The 19,597-nt window shown below is 40.1% G+C and overlaps 1 protein-coding gene across 1 annotated transcript in view; it reads left to right on the top strand.

Moving 5' to 3' along the window:
* The first annotated feature begins 7,257 nt into the window (after positions 1-7,257).
* Positions 7,258-19,597, top strand: part of ARID1B (AT-rich interaction domain 1B) — a 464,069-nt gene continuing 451,729 nt past the window's right edge. Inside the window, 1 exon segment of the mRNA XM_048488244.1 lies at positions 7,258-9,461. Within this exon segment, the coding sequence (XP_048344201.1) occupies positions 7,737-9,461 (1,725 nt within the window). The 5' untranslated portion in view covers positions 7,258-7,736.

Raw genomic sequence — 19,597 nt, 5'->3', positions numbered from 1 at the left:
GGCGCGAGAGTCATTTATGCCAGTACCAAGACACTTATGCCAGAGCAAAGGGGGCATTTCTGGGGCATGCCCAATGAGCATCAGCTCCTCAATCCGGGCCCCCAAATGTCCAGTTTACCAGCACAAAACTACACTATCAAAGACCAAGGTGCAGCTGCATTCAAGAACTGTGGAAAAGCCTCCTCTTACGTTCTTATGTTCTCTTGGTGCATCCTTGCTCTCACAACCATAGTTGCCTTTGGAAGTTGACCTAATGGCTGGCAAATGGGGAAGCAGATAATGCTCATCCATCCTCTTCATCAGCAGCCAATAGCATGGGCCCCTCCCCTTCATAAACGTCTGTCAAGACACAAAACATCCCAACAGATATGACCACAGCCAGTCAACCAGAACCTCCTCCCATACATCCCACTGACTTTGTTCGCCAAGGAGATCCCAGGGTCCAACCCCGCAGGACCTCCTTGTGGGTCAGAACCCCCACAATAAAGCATATGGAGTAAAGTTCTCAGTGTATCATTGCATTCAACTGGATGACCAGGATGGTGGGGTAATCAGGGCAGCCCAGCCAAGGACCAAGTCCAGTCGCCATGGTGTGCACTCACCATCCAGCCATGGACAAAGCCACATATCCGCTGCTTGCTGGATACCACAGTCACAGGGGCTGGTGGTCTGACTGGTCCATCAACTCCAACTGCCCACACTATGGAGAGGCAACCTTGACCTACCCATACAAGTAGACACCCAGCTGTATCAGTCACGTCAAGGGGCAGGGGCTCACTGCCTTTGTTGTCCACACTGGGACACCCAACCTCAGAAATACACATGCCCTCCAAGGGTCCCATGGGTGGCATCATTAAGGGGCCCAATGCTGCATGAATGGCCTGATGGGATGAACGGCAGAATCATATGATCGCCAACGGCCCTGGGGCATATTTGGTCAAGTTCACCTTAGAAAGCCATGGAACTATCCCAGACACATCTTTCGTTGGGAATGGGCTGCCCTGGTAGGGTGGGCCATTCTCTCATCGTGGGGGTATGGAGGGGACTCATGGCTGCACCACCTTTCCTGGCCCCCTCCCCACTTGTTTGCACAGAATGGATAAGACCGTTCAAGAAATGTTCCTTCAGATATGTGAGTTACAAGGTGAAAAGCTTTGGAAAAAAGTTGTATGTAGAGAGTCCTTAATTTTTTTTATTTTTTATTTATTTATGGGTTTTGTATACCGTCCTACCCCCGGAGGGCTCTTTAATGTTTCTTCACACAAGCATGGTTATTTTTTGAAATTCAAAAAGATTCAGTATTAAAAGACTAATCACTTTTCTGTTATGCTTCTAAAAATGTGTCATTAAGAACTGAATTAATTGCACTGATTAATTTATTTAATCCTGGTCTGTTTAAAGCTTCTGAAAAATTCCCACTAAATGAAATACTGAGCAGAACATGCATATTTACCTAACTGTGAACCTGGTATACATGATGTGCAACGACATGCTTGAAAAAAGGGAAAATAACAACCAGCTCAAAACTCTTTAAGTATGGAAAGAATAATGTGCTGTGTATGAAATTGCTGGTAATGATATCTGGTACATAGGCAGACATAGTTTAAGACTATTGCTTGTAGTTTAAACCAATGTGATGTAAAGCATCTCAGCATGAGTTGCCATCTGAAACAGCACTGAATGATACCTATTTTATATGATTTGCCACAGACTGTAGTGCCTTCTGTCTGCTTAAGGGTGTGGCAGCTGCCATTGGGGAAGAAAACTGGTATGTTTTTTTCTTTTCATAGCAGGCCAATTTCATTGTGTTAGGGACCTCTATGAACAACTCGAACAAAAATTATTAATGCTTTCACATTTAAATGTCCCCCATCGTCTTTTTTAAACATACATGTTCAGTGTGTGTAAGTACTTTGTACCTTCCTATGCTGTATAAAACTTGTTCCAAAGTCAGTGAAAAAATGTTGTAATCCTTCAAAGATCAATGGTCAATGCATCTTATCTGAATTTTTAAATGTCACATTTCAGTTTAAATGTAAATATCTGAAATAATATATAATTGAGTTCATACTTTATTTTCAAATATACATGTATTTTCAAATATACATATATAGAGGTAGACCACTCTATTTTTATTTGCTTACGAAAGAGTTTGAAAAACTTAAGAGGCTTAATGTGTATAATTAGTTAGTGTTTGAATAAAGAAAAGAAGAAAATCTAGGAGAAAATGTCAAAAAGGCTCAATAACAAAGATGTAGTATTCTCTTGGCAAAAGCTGATAGATGGCTTGGCATGAAATCATCTTACGGTTCTGTTATTCTTTCTTCTACAAAGATGATATATACAGTCTTTCTAAGAGTTTGTATAGAATTGTAATTTGTTGTTGTTACAGACTATAATGACCCTTGAGTATGCACCTGATTTCCCTCCTAAAATTACTTACCCTTTTTTCTACTCTTGTCAGTTTCTAACCATATAACAAGAGAAAAATGTAATTGAAATACAAAGATTATGAATATATGGTTGCAGAAATCACAATTCAACCAAAGTTATGGACCCTCAAAGGGGGTACCCCATCCCACATTCTTTGCTAAGAAGGGGGATACCTTTTTGAGGATCCATAACTTTGGATCCCCTGAACCAAACTGCACCAAACCTTGGGGGTGCCATCATGACAGTCTCCAGATGATACCCTGAAATTTTGGTGATGATACGTCCAAGAATGCCCTCCCTGCAAGAACATCCCGAAATATGCCCAAGAATCTTTGTTCTGCATTGAATTTTCTGCATTGCTGTCAATGGGGGTTTTGCTGTCAATGGGGGTTGCAGGCTGTGGGGGGGGGCACATTTCTGAAGGCACAGTCTCAAAACTTTCAGGGTCTCATCAGGAGACTGCCCTAATGATACCCCCCAAGTTTGGTGCAGTTTGGTTAAGGGGGGGCCAAAGTTATGGACCCTCAAAACTGTAGCCCCCATCTCCTATTAGCTCCCATTGGAAACAATGGGGGATAGGGGCACCCCCTTTGGGAGTCCATAACTTTGGACTCCCTGAACCAAACCTCACCAAACTTGGGGGGTAGCATAAGGACAGTCTCCTGATGATACGCTGAAATTCTGGTGCCGCTAGCTTAAAAACTGCGCCCCCTGCAGGCCACAAATGGAAAACCACTAAAAATACCCAAAAACGAACCCAGGATTTTGATGCCCCCCACAAGGTGATGCCCTAGGCAGCTGCCCACCTTGCCCAATGGGCATTACGCCAGTGCCAAACCCTACTGTATTGTTCATTGGATGTCCCTTCCTGTTGATTTTACTTGACTTACATTTTGTAATCTGCCTTGAGTCTCAGTGAGAAAGGCAGACCACAGATAATATAAATTAATAAACCCAATGAAAGCAACATAATAAAATTTACTTACACTTGCTTCAATTCCACTGATTTAAATTAGATTTGTCTGACTATCTTTTGCTGGATTGTACCCAAAGCTCATACTAAAAATCATAGGCCATTTCCTGGAGTGAGCTGGCTAGAGTCAGGCGCATTCAGCTGACCCGGCTTGACGCTAGGACCATCCAGCATGGACGGTCCTGGAAAACGGGACACCGGCACCGCGGAGAAGCGCTTGGCACCAGCTGACCGAAGAGCGATGTCCCCGACGGCCTCCGACGCGTCGCCCGAGGCCTGGGTACACGCCCCCCCGGCCCTGCGCGCCTGCTCCAGCAGCGCAGGGCAGGGGGGCCTGTCCCCAGGCCTCGGCGATGCACCCGGAGGCCCGGGGACAAGGTAGATGCCGGGAGGGAATGGGGGGGAGGCGTCTTGGAAAGCCACTTACCCGTTAAACCGACGGCGGCTTCAGGTGGCGTTTCCCCAACAAGTGCAGCTTCTAAGCGCACTGGGGAAAAGCGCCCGGCTTTGCGCCGGTCGGTAGCGACGGTAGCGACTGCAATGCAGCTGTGCCCCCTGTGTGAATGGCGGCCTGGGGACGGCGTTTTTGCCGTCCCCAGGCCGCCATATTCCGCCTGTGCGGAAACGGCCATAGTCTTTAGACAGTATTCCTGACTCCCTGGTCAACAACATCCAAATATAATTGTCCTTATGGGCATAATAAAGCCCAAGGAAAAGTATTTTCAATCAGTTCACAGATGTCATTGGTAGACCACACCACACACACACTCCTAAAAAAGGGGGGGTGGGGGAGAAAAGAAAATTCAGCATGTACCTAACTCTAAGATTTAAATAAATGAGACTTCAGAGGGTTTAACATTTGCCTGGATTGTGCCTGAAACAAATACTGTGCCTAAAACAAGCATTCAAAGGTGCTCTGTTACTAGAGTAACAACACTCTAGCAGGACAATACTATCTTTTGCATACTCCTACTTTGTAGTCATCCATGCTATTTGAGAGAATCTTAACCCAGGGAGTATTATAGGTCTCAGTGGATGGCAGAATTAATGCAAAAACAATACCTTACAACCTGTGAAATAGTTATGTGATATGTATATTACATTCAAAGCAAGAACAAATAAATAAATAAAGATTATTTCAATCACAATAAATGTTGTTTCTTACAGAAGAAGGAACCTATAAATTAGTACACTATTTTGTATTGAAATAAACTGGGTGATCTGTTCACTTTTAAGTTAATAGCAAACCTCTCGTTGTGAGATTCATATAAGGTATTGTATCAGTACTTCTGTACATTATGTTGCATTACTACTTCTGTATATCAATTGCATGGATCTTAATTTGTTAATGCTAGTAGTGGCAATATGCTGCAATAAGAACACAAGTAATTTCTATCAGCAATAATTTAACAACATTGGAAGTAAGAATTCTTTGAATCATCTACTGGGCATTACAGCAGATGTAATTTGATTGTTTAGGGACAGAGTAGTGCTGAAAATGTTTCAGTCTTTTCAGAAGCCCCTTAATCTGCATACATATGTTGAAACAGCCCCATATGCAATAATTATATTAAAAGCATCATTAACGCAAATTATTATTAGGACTTGGAGACTGCTGGACACTGTAGTAATTGCAGAAATATTGCTTCCACAGGCTGTTGGTTACAGATTATGCCTTCTGATCATGATAGGATCTGTAAACAGTATATAGTGTGTTATCCATCCAGAGTATGGCCTTGACTGAACAATCATGAGAGGTAAAAAAAAAAGAAATTATAAGAGTAACCAAATTGCTAACCATTCTAACATTGTCTATCCCATGAAATCTATTATCAAAATTGTGCTTTTTTCTCCACCTCCCTAGCTGTCTAATTTACATTCTACATATTCTTCTTAGTACATGCTTTATATCAAAGTGTTTGCATAGGGTAAAATAGCAATGAATATTACCAACTGCAGCAGTAGTCCTGAGAATAAATCCTCATATAATATGAATAACTAGACAATGGCAATGATTTAAGTAGCTAGTTTAGCTTTCTTTTATGCTTGAAAGGCTGAAAGATAGAGATTAAGATATTTTCAAGGGATGCCAATCAACTGACACATTTTAGTTGATCAGCTACCTGACTTGCTTTTGAGCATTTTATTGACTAATTAACCAACTAAAATACACTTTAAGTATGTCAGCACGGATGATATTTTAAAAACGTTTAAAGTGAGAGTACTTTTGCTTCATAAAAGGTAGGACTCACCAAACACTACTGTCACACAATCTCCCTTTTGTGGCAAACAGGGAGGCCACGGTGAAGCACAGCAGTCATTTGAGGAGGCTGCACCTAAGCTGAAAGAGTAACTGAAAAAAATCTTGTTTCCAATTACTATGTGTGCATGTATTAAGTGCCATCTAGTCACTTCCAAATTATGGAGGCTCGATGAATTCATGACCTCCCAAACCCCCTTTTGTTAACAGCCTTGCTCAGATCTTGCAAACTGAGGACTGTGGCTTCCTTGAATGACTCAATCCATTTCATATTGGATCTTCCTCCTTTCTTGCTGCTATCAATTTTCCCTAGCATTATTATCTTTTCTAGTGAATCTTGCCTTCTCATAATGTGACTAAAATATGATAGTCTCAGTTTAGTCATTTAGGTTCTAGGGAGAGTTCAGTCTTTTTAAAAAAATCTCTTTTAATTATTTTATCATTTAGGAATACATATTAATTGGCAGACAATCTGACTTAAAGTGGTTCCAGTAATAACAGAATATGATCTGCCACATGAATTATAAACAATGTACGTAACATTTTCAAGTGATAGTTACATTTAAAAAAGTGATTTAAGATTCTAGTACATAAATACAGTACAAAATATATAAATCCACACACTCATCCACACACCTACATGGATACAAAATAATAATAAGTAGGTTAATAATAATCTTAAACTATGCAGATAACAATAGGATTCTATTTTGAGGCTCAGAATTGTAAAGGTAATGTAATAAAGGATCCCATATTTTATAAAAAGGTTCAAGGCATTTTTTGTGTATTAAAGTTGTCAGTTTGTCCACTGTTCTGTAATCTTGAACCTTTAACAACCATTTGTCATAAGATGGCAATTCTTGTGTCTTCCAATATCTGGCTATCACTACTCTTGCTGCTGTCGTTAAATAAAGAAGTGTTTTGTGTCTTTGTAGAATAATATCTTGATTTTAGTTCAGTCTTGATTTGATCAAGAACCCACTTGTCTTTTTGGTGGTTCATGATATCCACAACCCTTTGTTCCAACTCTTTCTGCCCTGTTCTCTTCACCATAGAGTTAGAACATGCTGACATTTACAGGATTACTAATTTATATTAATCTTTCTCAGACCACTCAGGAATTTCACAGGTTGTTGGATACAACCTGGGGCTCATATTTGCTGTAGTCAAACAGAGTGAGAGAGGACCAAAACGGAACTTTATATCCCATATTTCATTTATCTTGTATGTATTTAGTTAACTGTGGACAATGGTGTGTTTTACCACTTTGATCATATACAAATATTTACGGGGATTCAAATGTGCTCATTTTTTAAAAAAAGTCTCCTGAATTTTATCAGAACTGATTTTTAACTTGTGCCTTCCCCACCCACCTCCGAAGACAGCAAGGGGAAGATATCTATATTTAATTGTCTCTCCCTCACCTCAAAATCTTAAAAGGGGGGAAAAACAAAACAGAAGGAGGCAGTATCTGTCCCCCCCTTTTCACTGAAGAGTGCCAGCTGTCCTGTGTCAGAAGACCAGCGTGCATCTTTCTTTCCTTTCACGAACCCTGGCTGCCAGAAGCTGCTGCGGAAGGCGAATCCAGTCCGCGTTTTCCATGTGCGCTGGAGTAATCAGAGAGAAGTGGATAATAGTTGTTAGAGCTCTCTCTCTCCCTCTCTCCTGCCATGCTGGGCCAGATAGGCTCAACCAGACGTGTATCTACCCATATCCGGGTTAGAGAGGAAAAGAAAAAAGTTTCATTTAAACCTGAACAACAACAACAAAAAACTTTCAACATGAAATCACACAGCAGGAACAGGCAAAGACCGTAAGGCATTCTTACAATTTCTAATCTCCATCAAGGACTTGGGGAGGGGAATTTTGGATCATTTCTTTTTTTATTTCGCGCGTGTGAGTATGGAGTGATCAGAAGGCCTTTTTATTTCTTCACCTACATCCAGTGGCTCCGCACCGCGGGGCTGTTTTTCGGGGTGGGAGCGTTGCCTTTTGCCCCTTTTGTAGCCAGGGGGAGGTCGATTGATTCTCTCTCTCCCCCGCCTCCCCCCCCCCCCCGGCAATGTTGCAATGATCATGGCCGCGCAAGTCGCAGCGGCTCCGGCGGGTGCGAACAAGAACAAAAACCCGAGTTTGCCGGGCAACTTAAGCCAGGATCTCAACTCCGGGGGTCCGGTTGCTGGGACCGGAGGAGCTGCTGGACCGGGGTTTGGAGATGGGACTAGCAACATCGGCTTGAATAATGTAGATCACCGTCTCCACCACCATAATGAACTGAACATGGCCAATAATACAACTTCTGCTGCTGCTGCCGCCGCCACCACCGGTAATAACAACAACAGCGCGAGCAGCGGCGGCTGCTCCTCAGAATCGGTCCTGAAAGAAGCTGGAAGCTCCTCGGGCTTGTCTTCTTCCTCGTCTTCTTCTACCCCGACTATGGAGACGGGGCTGCTCCCCAACCACAAGTTGAAAAGCGTCGGAGGCGATCACCCTGCCGGCGCGCCTGCCCACCACCCCCATGCCCAGCACCCGCACCCAGCTCACCTCCATGCCCAGCTCCCCCATGCTCACCACCACCACCACCACCACCACCACCACCACACACTTCAACCACCACAGCAACAACAGCTAAATCAATTCCAGCCACAGTCGCCGCCTCAGCACCATCCGATGCAGAATAACAACACCGGCGGCGGCGGCGGCGGCAGCAGCAGCAGCAACGGCGGTGGCGGCGCTGCTCAGCCCAGCAGCGCAGACATGGAGCAGCAGCAACAACATGGAGGGAAGGACGGCGGCTTGGGGGGACAGGCCGAGCCCCAGAGCCAGCCGCGGACCCTGCTGAATAAAGGCGGGGACCAGGAAGAGGCGACGACGACGCCCGACAAAATGGGCGAGCAGCACCTCGGCAGCCGCTACGATCACTCCGGCTTGGGACCTTTGGGCGGGCAGCAGCCGCAGCCGCCGCCACCTCCGGGAGCGGGCAGCAGAGGCGGAGGCGGCGGCGGCCCCTCCGCGGTGGGTGTCTCGGAGTTTAATAGCTATTACGGTAACGCTGGCAGCATCGGCGGAGGCGCCTCCTCGGCGAGCCGGGCCGGGCCTTGCTTTGATCAACATGGCGGACAACAAAGCCCCGGGATGGGGCTAATGCACCCCGCGGCGGCCCCCAGCAGCATGGACCCCCTGTCCAACTCTCACGAGGGCTATGCCAACAGCCAGTACAACCACTACCCCAGCACTTACGGCCGGCCTGGCAGCGGCGGCAGCGCGGGAGGAGGAGGAGGAGCGGGAGTCGTGGCGGCGGCTGCAGCAGCAGCAGCTGCAGCAGCGGGAGTAGGAGGTGGTGGCGGCTATGGGGGCTCGCCTTCTGGCTTCGGGCTTCTGAGTTCCCCCCGGCAGCAGCAGCAGAGCATGATGCTGGGCCCCGGCGGAGGGGCCAGCCTGAGCAAGGCGTCCGGGGCTGCAGGCTTCCAAAGGTTCTCCGGGCAAACCCAACACCCGTCTGGGGCCACCCCAACCTTGAACCAGCTGCTCACGTCCCCCAGCCCCATGATGAGGAACTATGGCACCGGCTACTCCGATTATAGCAACCCTGGTGCTGCCCCGGCACAGCAGCAGGCTCAGGGAGTAGCTGCGGCAGCCGTCCCGGGAAGCCAGCAGGCAGCAATGGGCATGGGAAAGGACATGGGTGCCCAATATGGAGCTGCGAACCCAGCCTGGGTAGCAGCAGCAGCACAACAAAGAAATCATCCGGCTCTGAGCCCTGGGAACACTGGACAGACCATCATCAGGAGCCAGGTAACAAAAAGAACCCCCAAGAGGAAGCAGTGTGTTGTTTTGCTTATGTTTGTCTGTGTCTTCTACCAGCCTTACTTACTTTCTCGTTTACTTTTCTCTTACTCCATCTCAGCTACTTGGCTGCCTCTCTGACAGGGCTGGATAATGCTCAATGTATGACTTTGATTAGGTTAGAAAGGCATTATAGGGCTTTCCAGCTGAAAATAAAACCATTTTGTTACACAGTTGAACAATACACGACTCCCACTGCACCCCACCCAGTTCTCCTACCCCATACTTATTAGAAATCTGAACACACAAGGCCCTGAGGAAAACCACTTTGGAGTAGGAAAGGGAGGAACCAGTGTCGTAGCCAGCGGAGCCTGCAGATAGCTCTATCTTTCCTTTTCCTGACCTGATTTATTTCTCTTAGTAAGGAAATAGGCCTCTTAGCTTATTGGCAAATTGTATTGCTTGCTTCAAACTGTGTTACTGAAACCTGCTAAAACAGTACAAGTGTCTGTAGGTATGTGCCATAGCCATGAAAGGTTTACATCATAGTTGTTCCGAGGGCTGTTTCTTTGAGCTTGTTTCTCCAGTCTTCTCTGCAAATCTAGAAAGTTTTTAAAAGTATGTGAGAAATTACAAATGGCAGTCTGGGTTTTTCTTTCCTCAATACACATGAAATCTTATTCTTCATCAGACAGGAATTCTCCCCCACCCCCCCATGAAGAAGTCTTAAATATTGTAAGAGTTCAACAGTCAGTGTTTCTGGCAACAATACAGAGTTTCCAATTAGTTGTATCCTGTGAAATTTCCAGATCAGAAGATGTCTTGAATCCCGTTTACATAAACTGCCTTTTTGTCACCTTTCAAGCCATAGGAAAAACTCAGCACTCTTGATATTTCTTACTCTGCAGTTTGAGCCGAAAAAGTGACTTGATCTCCTTTGCAAGGTTTGGAATTTGAATTGTGGAGGTAAACTGGCTGTAATAGTCTCCAGACAGCTGCCTCTGAGTTGACATCTAATCTGCCATCTGATTGGCTCCTCTCTCACCATTGGGCATTTAGCATTGCTGATGTAAATAGAATTGCTGAGCAGTACAGTCACAAAAATTCTTGCCACAAATAATAACTGAGCAGTTTTGCTCACAGATGCAAGGTTACGCATTCTTCGAAGAAGCTGAAATAATTGGCAATCGCTTTCAGATAGTTGAAATTAAGAGGGCTTCAGAAGAACAATGACCACTACATTAAAATGTCAACCTTTTAAAAATGTTAATTAAGGGATCATTGTATCTTCACTGTTTTTAAATTTTATTTGTAGCTTGCTTGGAAACCAACTTTATAAAGTTTTTATTTTCATGGCTTGTCTAAATGTTTTGGAACTTAAACAATATATGTTTAAACCATTTTTATCTTTTAACAAATGTAATTGAAGCAGAACTGTGAACGTGTATGCCAGATTTATAAACCTTGTGTCTGTGCGGTGGAATCCTGCTTTCACAATCCTACATAGATTATACATTATTTTAGTACCAGGTGTTTTAGTACTATTAGTTTTATTTGTGTATTTGTTTCCTATTTGTGTGTATTCCCCACATCTTTAGGTACAGTGTATCTCATATAAAGGAATATGTATCTAATGCGATTGGAGGGCTCTTTGTTTTACACTATTTTTAAAAAGCCATGTATTTTAAAAAAATCTGTTTTGCGTTTGTATTTTAGAGATCAGAAACAGCAGACATCATGCTTCATTTAGTTCTCTTATTATAAAATATAAAATACAAGCTTATGCTTTGTTTCATAGGGAAGTGAATTATGTTAAAAAGAGTAATAATATATTTAAGTTTTATTGGAGACCTTTTCCTTCTTTGCCAAGATTATGAACTGCTAAATCTTAAAATGTCTTTCAGGAGCAGGACTATTGAAAATTAATTCCTATCCACCCTCCTTGGAGACTCCAAAAAGCTTGATTTTGAAGTAAAAGATGTTTTAAAATGATTGTGTCCTAGAGTAGATAGTGCCTGCTGTAGAGTGATGAGCTAAGTGAACAAATAATTTCAACCTTGGATAGACTGAATTTTTTTTTATTGTTTACAAACTGCTGCTGTAATGTTTTGGTTTATCCTTTTTTCCTTTAAGAGGAAGTAAGAATTTACTTTAAGCTTTTTTTCCCTTTTTACTTTGTTGAGATAAAGGAGTTGTTGGATACCATTAGGTAATGAAGATTTGTATGTATGATCTTTCACAATTAATGTTGAAATATTTGCTTTATTTCCTTTGTTTAAAACAATGGACTGTTTAACATGTATAGCTTGAATAGGGAGAAAAGACAGTAAGCGGTGTGCATGTATACTACTCTGGGATGCTGTTTCTTCACGGTACAAACGGTTACAAGTATTTAATTTTTATTGGAATGAGAACAAATTCATTATGGCCATTTCATGACCCTTAGAAGCAGTGTTTTTTGCTGAGTGGTTATTATCCTGGGTGTAGTAGCACTCTGTTAGGTGCCATGATACATAACATGTCATTTATAAAATGTATTTTAGCAAGACTCTTTTCTTTGATACTTCATATTATATTTGTAACAAATGTTCATCAGTTAATCTTTTTGTCCTTTATTATAATTTAGCATTTGAAATTGGTTGATACACAATGTTATTTCTTGAAAAAGAAACAATAATATTGGAGCAGAAAAAAAATCTGTTTTGTAACCAGTTATTTCTTTACAAAGAAACATGTTTAGTATTGCAGTCATACATTTTAGCTACTGTGTCCCTGTGGGTAAAAGCACTGAACATTTAAAATGTGTAAGAGAGAATGCTTACCATCACATGTGAGTATCTCAGGTTCGATAGCCAAATATATGTTGCAGATATTTATATATCCATCTGTGTTTGTGTGCATGTTAATGTATAGCTGTATTTGTACAGATGCACTCAATGTGATTGGTGTAACTAATTATAACCATTTCCACCTTCCTTACAATGTAAGAGAAAAAGATAGAATGCAGTAGACTAGCTGGAAGCTTGATGGCATTCTTGCCCATTTGTGCCTGCTATTTAATATGGAGGAAGATGAATTATACTATCAGCAGAATGTTTTGTCTCCTTTGCTTTATAAAGAAAATTTAAATGTAAATACAATTTGGCTATTATGTTTCATAGCAATTTTCTAATGTAAAGAGATTTCCTGTTGCAGAAAAATGGAAGAAATATAAATGAAATCTAACTAATTGAATATTCTTAATCTTTGCAGCATTATTATGGTTGCAAATAAGGTCTGTGATAGTGCAGTTAAGTGGGAGACAAATAATCTCATCTGCCATTATTTTATTATTTACCATATTTGTTATTGTGTAGCGTGAACATTAGGAGTCACATAGTTAAGTTTTTAGTTTACATTCTAGATTGCATTCCACGATATAATGCATATTGGAATATACAGATAAATGATATAAAATAATTTGTGTTTATCTTCTTTCAATATTTTTTTCCATGGAATATGTAGCTCAGCATAGTTCTTTCTATGAGGGTCGTTTCTCTAGTATAGGTCTTGCTGTGTGCCAGTTACATCTCATGTTGTCTATTACCTTAAGTAAAATACTACAGGACTAGTATTTCGTACTTTCTGATGGTACCAGTTTGGTGCCTATAAATTCTCAGTGTAGAAAGTCAAAACTCCTTTTCGGCTGTCTTTTTATTCAGAATGACATTTATGATAATTTTCTAGAAATATATTGTAAAGGAGCTGTATAAAGAATTAGCAGTATCTGTCCTTGTACTTATATTATTAAAATATAAGTGGGGAACAGTGTTCATTACTGGTTCCTGTGATACTAATGTGGATGATAGAATAGTACATATTCAGTATGAATTTGTATCTATGCAAGAATGTTGTATGCAACAATACTGGTAAATTGATTCCTTTTGTACCGGATTTTTACTCTCTACTATATTGGAGGCAGGCTTTATATTGTGTTTATTTTTCATCTAAAAACTATAAAATTACAGACATATTTAGATTGCTTAATGCAATACCCAGTCTTTACAGGCATAACTGCTGAATTAAAACTATTGACTTTGATCCTTAGATACTTGTGGACAGGAGTAGATGTGTACAAGTTGTCAGTAATTTCCTCCATTCAGTACATGATCAAATGCCATTCAGGAGAATGAGATGCATTCACCTGTACCCTGCAAACAGATGACTGTGGCATCTGACTGTTTAGAGTGTGTGCATGACACAAGAACAGGCGTCATGCACATACCCATGAACTGGATACAGTTTTTGTGCCCCCATGCACTACTTTGTGCATATACAGAATCAGATCCAACAACGTAGTTGATACACAAAAGCCTACTTAATTAATAGATTGTTTATTGGAAATCCAGGACATGCAATTCTGCTTTAAACCCCTGTGTGTGTTTCTTATTACTAGGATTGAAAAAATCATTTCACATCTATAGGGCAAACCATGAGTTCATTTTGGGGGGGGGGGGATCAAATTCCTGGACACCATCATCAAAAGTTAAATTCTTGGATTACCAGACACTTGGAATTTTTTAGCCATGGTCATTGTGCTTACTAAGTATATTAAATCCTGTAGGGGTTACCTGAAATGTTAACCATGAGCAAGTTATGTAGCAGAGTTATATGTTTTTTTTCTTCATGTAATTGCTCTCATCTTGTTGAAACATCAATGCTATCTAACATTTCAGTACTATTTAAAATGTGCCATTTATTAAGCGTCACTAAAGATTCTCTGTGGATATGTAAAACAGTGGTACCTCACTTGCTGTTCCTGCTCAAGGCTGGAGAATTTGAGATCTTAGTAGCATTTAGATGTGGTAGTCTTAACCCACTGGAATAAATTTCAGCATTGTGATCATTGCAACATTTAATAAATCTGAATTTTCTACTTTTGGGGCTATTTACTTAGCACAAAAATTATTTTTTCATATGGTAGGGAAGACAAGAATTAATTCAGATTTACTTTGCCAGTATGCCTTGGTGATTTTCAAATTTGATTTTAAAACTAAGATAGAAATAATTTAGACTCCAAGGAATAGATGTGTGTCCTGTAGTGCCCAGTGCTTTTTATGAAGAATAAATATGAACATCTATACAAGGCATTGATCAGTGTAGTTTTAAGCAAGTTACTTTCCTGGATAACAAAAATACTTTTTGATTATTAAAATGAGAATTTTCATTGGAACTGTGATTTGTATTTGTAGAATTTATTTCTGCTTGAACTTCAACAATTAAAGCACCTCTTTTAAACATTTGCAGTCTAATCCAGTGCTGTGTTTCCCATATCATGATTTTTTCAGAAGAGTGCTATTTCTGGTTATTCCTGTGATTGAAATCATTACATAGAATTTATGTTCTACTCTAGTGAAACACAGGACTGGAAACATTAAACTGTTTGCAGTTTGGTGAAACCTTTGCTTGCCAACACATTAGCACTTTTAATGATATGTACCATCCAGACATTTTGCTCCTTATGCTTAAATAAATACCTCAGATATTACCTAATATTACCTAATGCTGCTTATATTTCAGATTTAGATATTTTCTCTTTCTCTGATTACACCTTCATTGACACCTGTGCAATGGTGTAAGAAGGCAAAGGTGGCTTGAAAGTAGGATACCTCAGGCCACTTTATGGAACTGTTTCAGAGTGTTACAAAATGGAATAAGTTAGGAAAAGTTCTTTTATGTTAGAACTTTGATTTGACAACAAAGTGTAGATGAGCAAACAGCCACAGTTGATTATCCTAATTCTATCCTAACTTAGCCACTGATAAAAAGGACATCTGTGCTTGTGTTTGTTTTCTTAGATTGGGTGGAGACAGTAGTACTTACTTCATGTTTTGTTTTGATGTGTGGCACCTTTTTCAATAGAATAAGGTTGACTTGCACAATTCTACACTTTAAAGATATTCTCTTTGTGTATTATGACATGATAATTAGCATTTTTACAGTTTTATAATAATAAATGGGTGATGATTTCAGTCATATCAGCTACTGTAAACAATCAAAAAGGAGGAATTGTTCATAACTAATACTTTTCAGTAGCTGTGAAAAATGGAGAAATACTTGGAGAATAGAGTCTATAACGTTTCAAATGTTAAAGGAAGTTTAAAAAACTAGATGTTTATATATAGTCTATTTTAATTCATAGAAAACATCACATTGTAACATAGCTGTACATTTTCATTCCTTTTCTTCAATCTTTTAACATTTAGATCTTTTGTTTAAAAGTCTGTGTGAACTCTACTGGTGTATATGATTTAGTCTTTTTCTGTTTAAAACAAATAATTGAATCCACCCTATATAGGCTTGTTGCCTTATGCATTTTGCACTTTCCTTAATGACCTGTACTAGTTATTGGAAATGCTTAGTCAGTACATAATTTAGAAATAAGGCTCCTGCACATTTTTTTTAAGGACTAGTAAAATGAGCTGTGTAGGAACTTGTACTCAGTACTATTTTATTCATTTAGGTTGACTGCTTTCCATTTAATGATGATGGATTCAGGGCACCTGAAAATTACACAATAAAGATTGTAGGCACCTTCAAGGGCTCATAATCTGTTTCTCAACCACCATTATTTCTTATCTGAGTATTATTATATTTTCTTCTGCAATTAATAGATGACTCTTTTTATGTCACCTTCTGTGTTCTTGCGGCAGCCTGCTAAGATCAGAGATTTGGTATTTGATCATCCATGTTCTGATAAATAATTGATTGTACAAAGATACTATTGAGTAGCTACTTTTTGCAGTTACGTAAACCATAGTCCTATTGATCTTAGTGACAATTCCTTCTCCAAAAGAATAAATACTTATTTCTGTTTAAGCAGGTATCTTTTCTGTAAATATTTTGTTTACAGTTAGAAAAATGAGAAGTATGTCCCTGTGAAACAATTTTCAGTGAAAATGTTGCTGCGTTACTAGTTTGATTTTTTTACGCCAGTTCCCAGCTAAGTGTTCATTGTAATGCTGCCTTCACTTGCCTGCTTAGACAAGTAAATCTTTATCCATTTTTGCAAGTTAAAGCATGATTTGCTCTTGCCTTTTCACACAGGTTAAATGATTTCATCATAATTGCTTATTTCAGCTAGAGCCCGTAACACTATATATCTCGACTGCTAATCTAAAGTATAATTTAGCCTTATTTAAGAAAGACAGTCTTGAAGTATCATGTAAAAGAGCAAAAGGACCAATTGTTCTAGCAGTATTTCACAAACATAGAGAGGTTTTTAAAACAGATCTCATTTTTGGAATGACATGAATAATCAGGATAGAACCTTCTGCAAACAGGTAGAATATCAGAATGTATTCTTACAGAATATACTGATATTTCTTACTGCAAATTCAGTTTATCTGAATTTAAATAAGATTTATCTGACCTGTGTTGAAAGGTCATCGTATCAGCTGTATGTGTTGTATGTATGAGTCAACTGTATGTATTGTATGTATGTACTGGGAAAGTATATGCATTGCTCTCAATTGAGATGTTTAATTCTATAATCTATAAGCACAGTTTTTCCACGAGGAAAATAGCATGTGAAGTCTGTCTTTATTTCCCCATGTCTGACAGGGTTTTGTGCTAAATTCTAAAATAACTTTTACGCTTTTTGTTGGGGTCTTTTAGAAAAATCTGGAACCATGAATACTTATATGGTGTACAACTCAATTTTTTTTAAAAAAATGCCATCCATAGATATGGTTTGGATAGTCTTTTTGGGTCTTTACCTTCATCTGGGAGGCTTCCAGTTGAATCTGTCTTGCTGTTAAATTGTGAATTCAGTCCATTGCATGCTGCCTTCTTAACTTGAGATCCATTAAATAAGCTTGAACACAATAACTAGCCAGTCATGGTGACCCACCAAAGCTCAGAAAATCTTCTAATCAGCATGCTGTAGTGGTTAAGAATGATGGACTCTAATCTGAAGAACTGGATTTGTTTCCCTGCTCCTACACATGAAGCCTGCTGGGTGACTTTGGGCTAGTCACAATGCTTTAGAACTCTGTCAGCCCCACCTACCTTACAAGGTGTCTGTTGTGGGAAGAGTAAGGGAAGGAGTTTGTAAGCCGCTTTGAGACTCCTTACCAGGGGGAAAGGCAGAGTATACTCTCCTCTGCCACTGCTGCTACTGAAGAAACAAAGAATTAGTAAAGACCTGGCTAGCTGCACTTGGTGGGTTACACATTGTGCACAAATTGTGCACAATTGCAGTACACACGATTAGAGCTGGATCCCCATATGACTTTATTATGAGGTGGATTTTCTTTCATGTTTATCAACTTTCCTAATTATGACAGTAAGATCATACTTCAGGGTTGGATAAGTTGAGATTTTCCAGTGTTTTCACACACACACACACACACACACACACACACACACACACACACACACACACACACACACACACAGAGAGACAGAGACAGAGACAGAGACAGAGACAAACACAGAATACATTTAACTACTATGAACAATTATTAAAACTTTTGAAAGAGGAAAAGACTGTCTGAAAGGAGGCAAATCCAAAACATTATGAACCAATGATATGCATTTGCTGTTAGTGTGATAATTATGCTTCTGCAGTACTTGAATAATGGCAATATGCTATGTGTGGTCAAGTATTACATTTACTCTCCTAGAAAATTTGAGAGTTGTCTTGCTGACAAGTCACCTGTTATTCCATGTAAAAGAAGCTGAGTGGTTAAGCTTTATAATTGAGGTGGTAAGACAACATCTTGGGAAGAAGAAAATGCAGATTTATTTTTTGCAATGGAATATAGGAAGTTTATTGTGGTCAGCATATGAACAGTTTGTTGGCTTTATTTACTGTGTTTTAATCACTATGTGTGTGTAATCTAAGTGTAAACATTTCTGTTGGAAATGTTTTTGAGGTATTCTTTGCTTAATGCATTTCATAAAAAGTCCTAGCATTTACTTTGACCAAGGATACTCTTGAAAGGGAGGGGGGACCTGTGCTGGATGAGTGTCTTAAAAACTCCTGCACAGCCATGGATAATGCAACAAAAATCATTAGGGTGGCTGATTTTATTTCTTTAATAAATGAGGCTAGGTAATTGACTTCAGTGGCACAGAACAGTTTCTGCTAGGGTAATATTACAATGATGTTTATAATTAACTGTTATTCATATCGCTGAGTTTATTGTAAGATTTTGTTTTAACACTTAGAAAATGACCAGCCTCCACTAACATCACTGTAGTGTTTCTGTTTTTATCTGGGCTCAGTTACACAGCATGAGGGAGGGGGGGACTTGGAGCTGATTCAAAATGTGGTACATATTAGAGTCTGCAAAGTTTCTCACGTGAAGCAGAATGGTTTGCTTCCATAGCATCACATGATCAAAATATTTTTACCCTTGGTGCTGCCAGAAGCTATCTATTGCTTTTCAACAATCTCAGTTGTTGGGCGCCATGCCAAGATGTTTAAGACAGCCCCTTATGTGAGCCTGCCCGATAAAGTGCCGTGACCTTCACATATGTAGATTAGCCATGTGCTCTGTGAATTGAAACTTGCTGCCTCAGGAAGAAAGGGTTTTTCTTTTTATTCCTGAGGGAATTTGACAGCCATTCATCCCTGACCTGGGCAGAGGTAATGCAAGGAAATTGGATTCAAATGGAATGCATATATAGATAACACACAAGGCAGCATACATGGACAAGTAGCTCTCCTGCCTGGCAGAGGAAAGAATAATTCACTGACAAAGATAAGCTGCTGATTTAGATGCTGTGAAAAAGAAGAGTAAATAGAGAAGTTTTGGAGGATATTTTGTTTATTTGGAGCAATAGTTTTTGACTGTTGTTTTGTTGTGAGCTTACCAGAGACTTAGCCGTAATATAAAGCCCCCCCCCCCCCATCTTCATTTTAAAAGATATACATTTTAAGGAAAGAGTCAGTTAAGGAGAGATATACAGTTTAAGGAAAGAGTCAGTTAAGGAAAGAGTCAGTTTTAAAGAAGTCCTGTATGAATTCAACAGATTTTTATATGAAAACAAAAAAGTTAATTTGTACTCTGTTACTGGGTGCAAATGAAATTCCCTGTTAATCAGCTGTAGCTGTTGCTAAAAACAGATTTCTGGGTTTTTGGCTGACTGCAGCAAAA

This window comes from Sphaerodactylus townsendi, linkage group LG01, assembly GCF_021028975.2.
Source record: "Sphaerodactylus townsendi isolate TG3544 linkage group LG01, MPM_Stown_v2.3, whole genome shotgun sequence".
Lineage (NCBI taxonomy): Eukaryota > Metazoa > Chordata > Lepidosauria > Squamata > Sphaerodactylidae > Sphaerodactylus > Sphaerodactylus townsendi.
The sequence above is the reverse complement of the archived record's forward strand: the minus strand, read 5'-3'. Positions and strand labels throughout refer to the sequence as shown.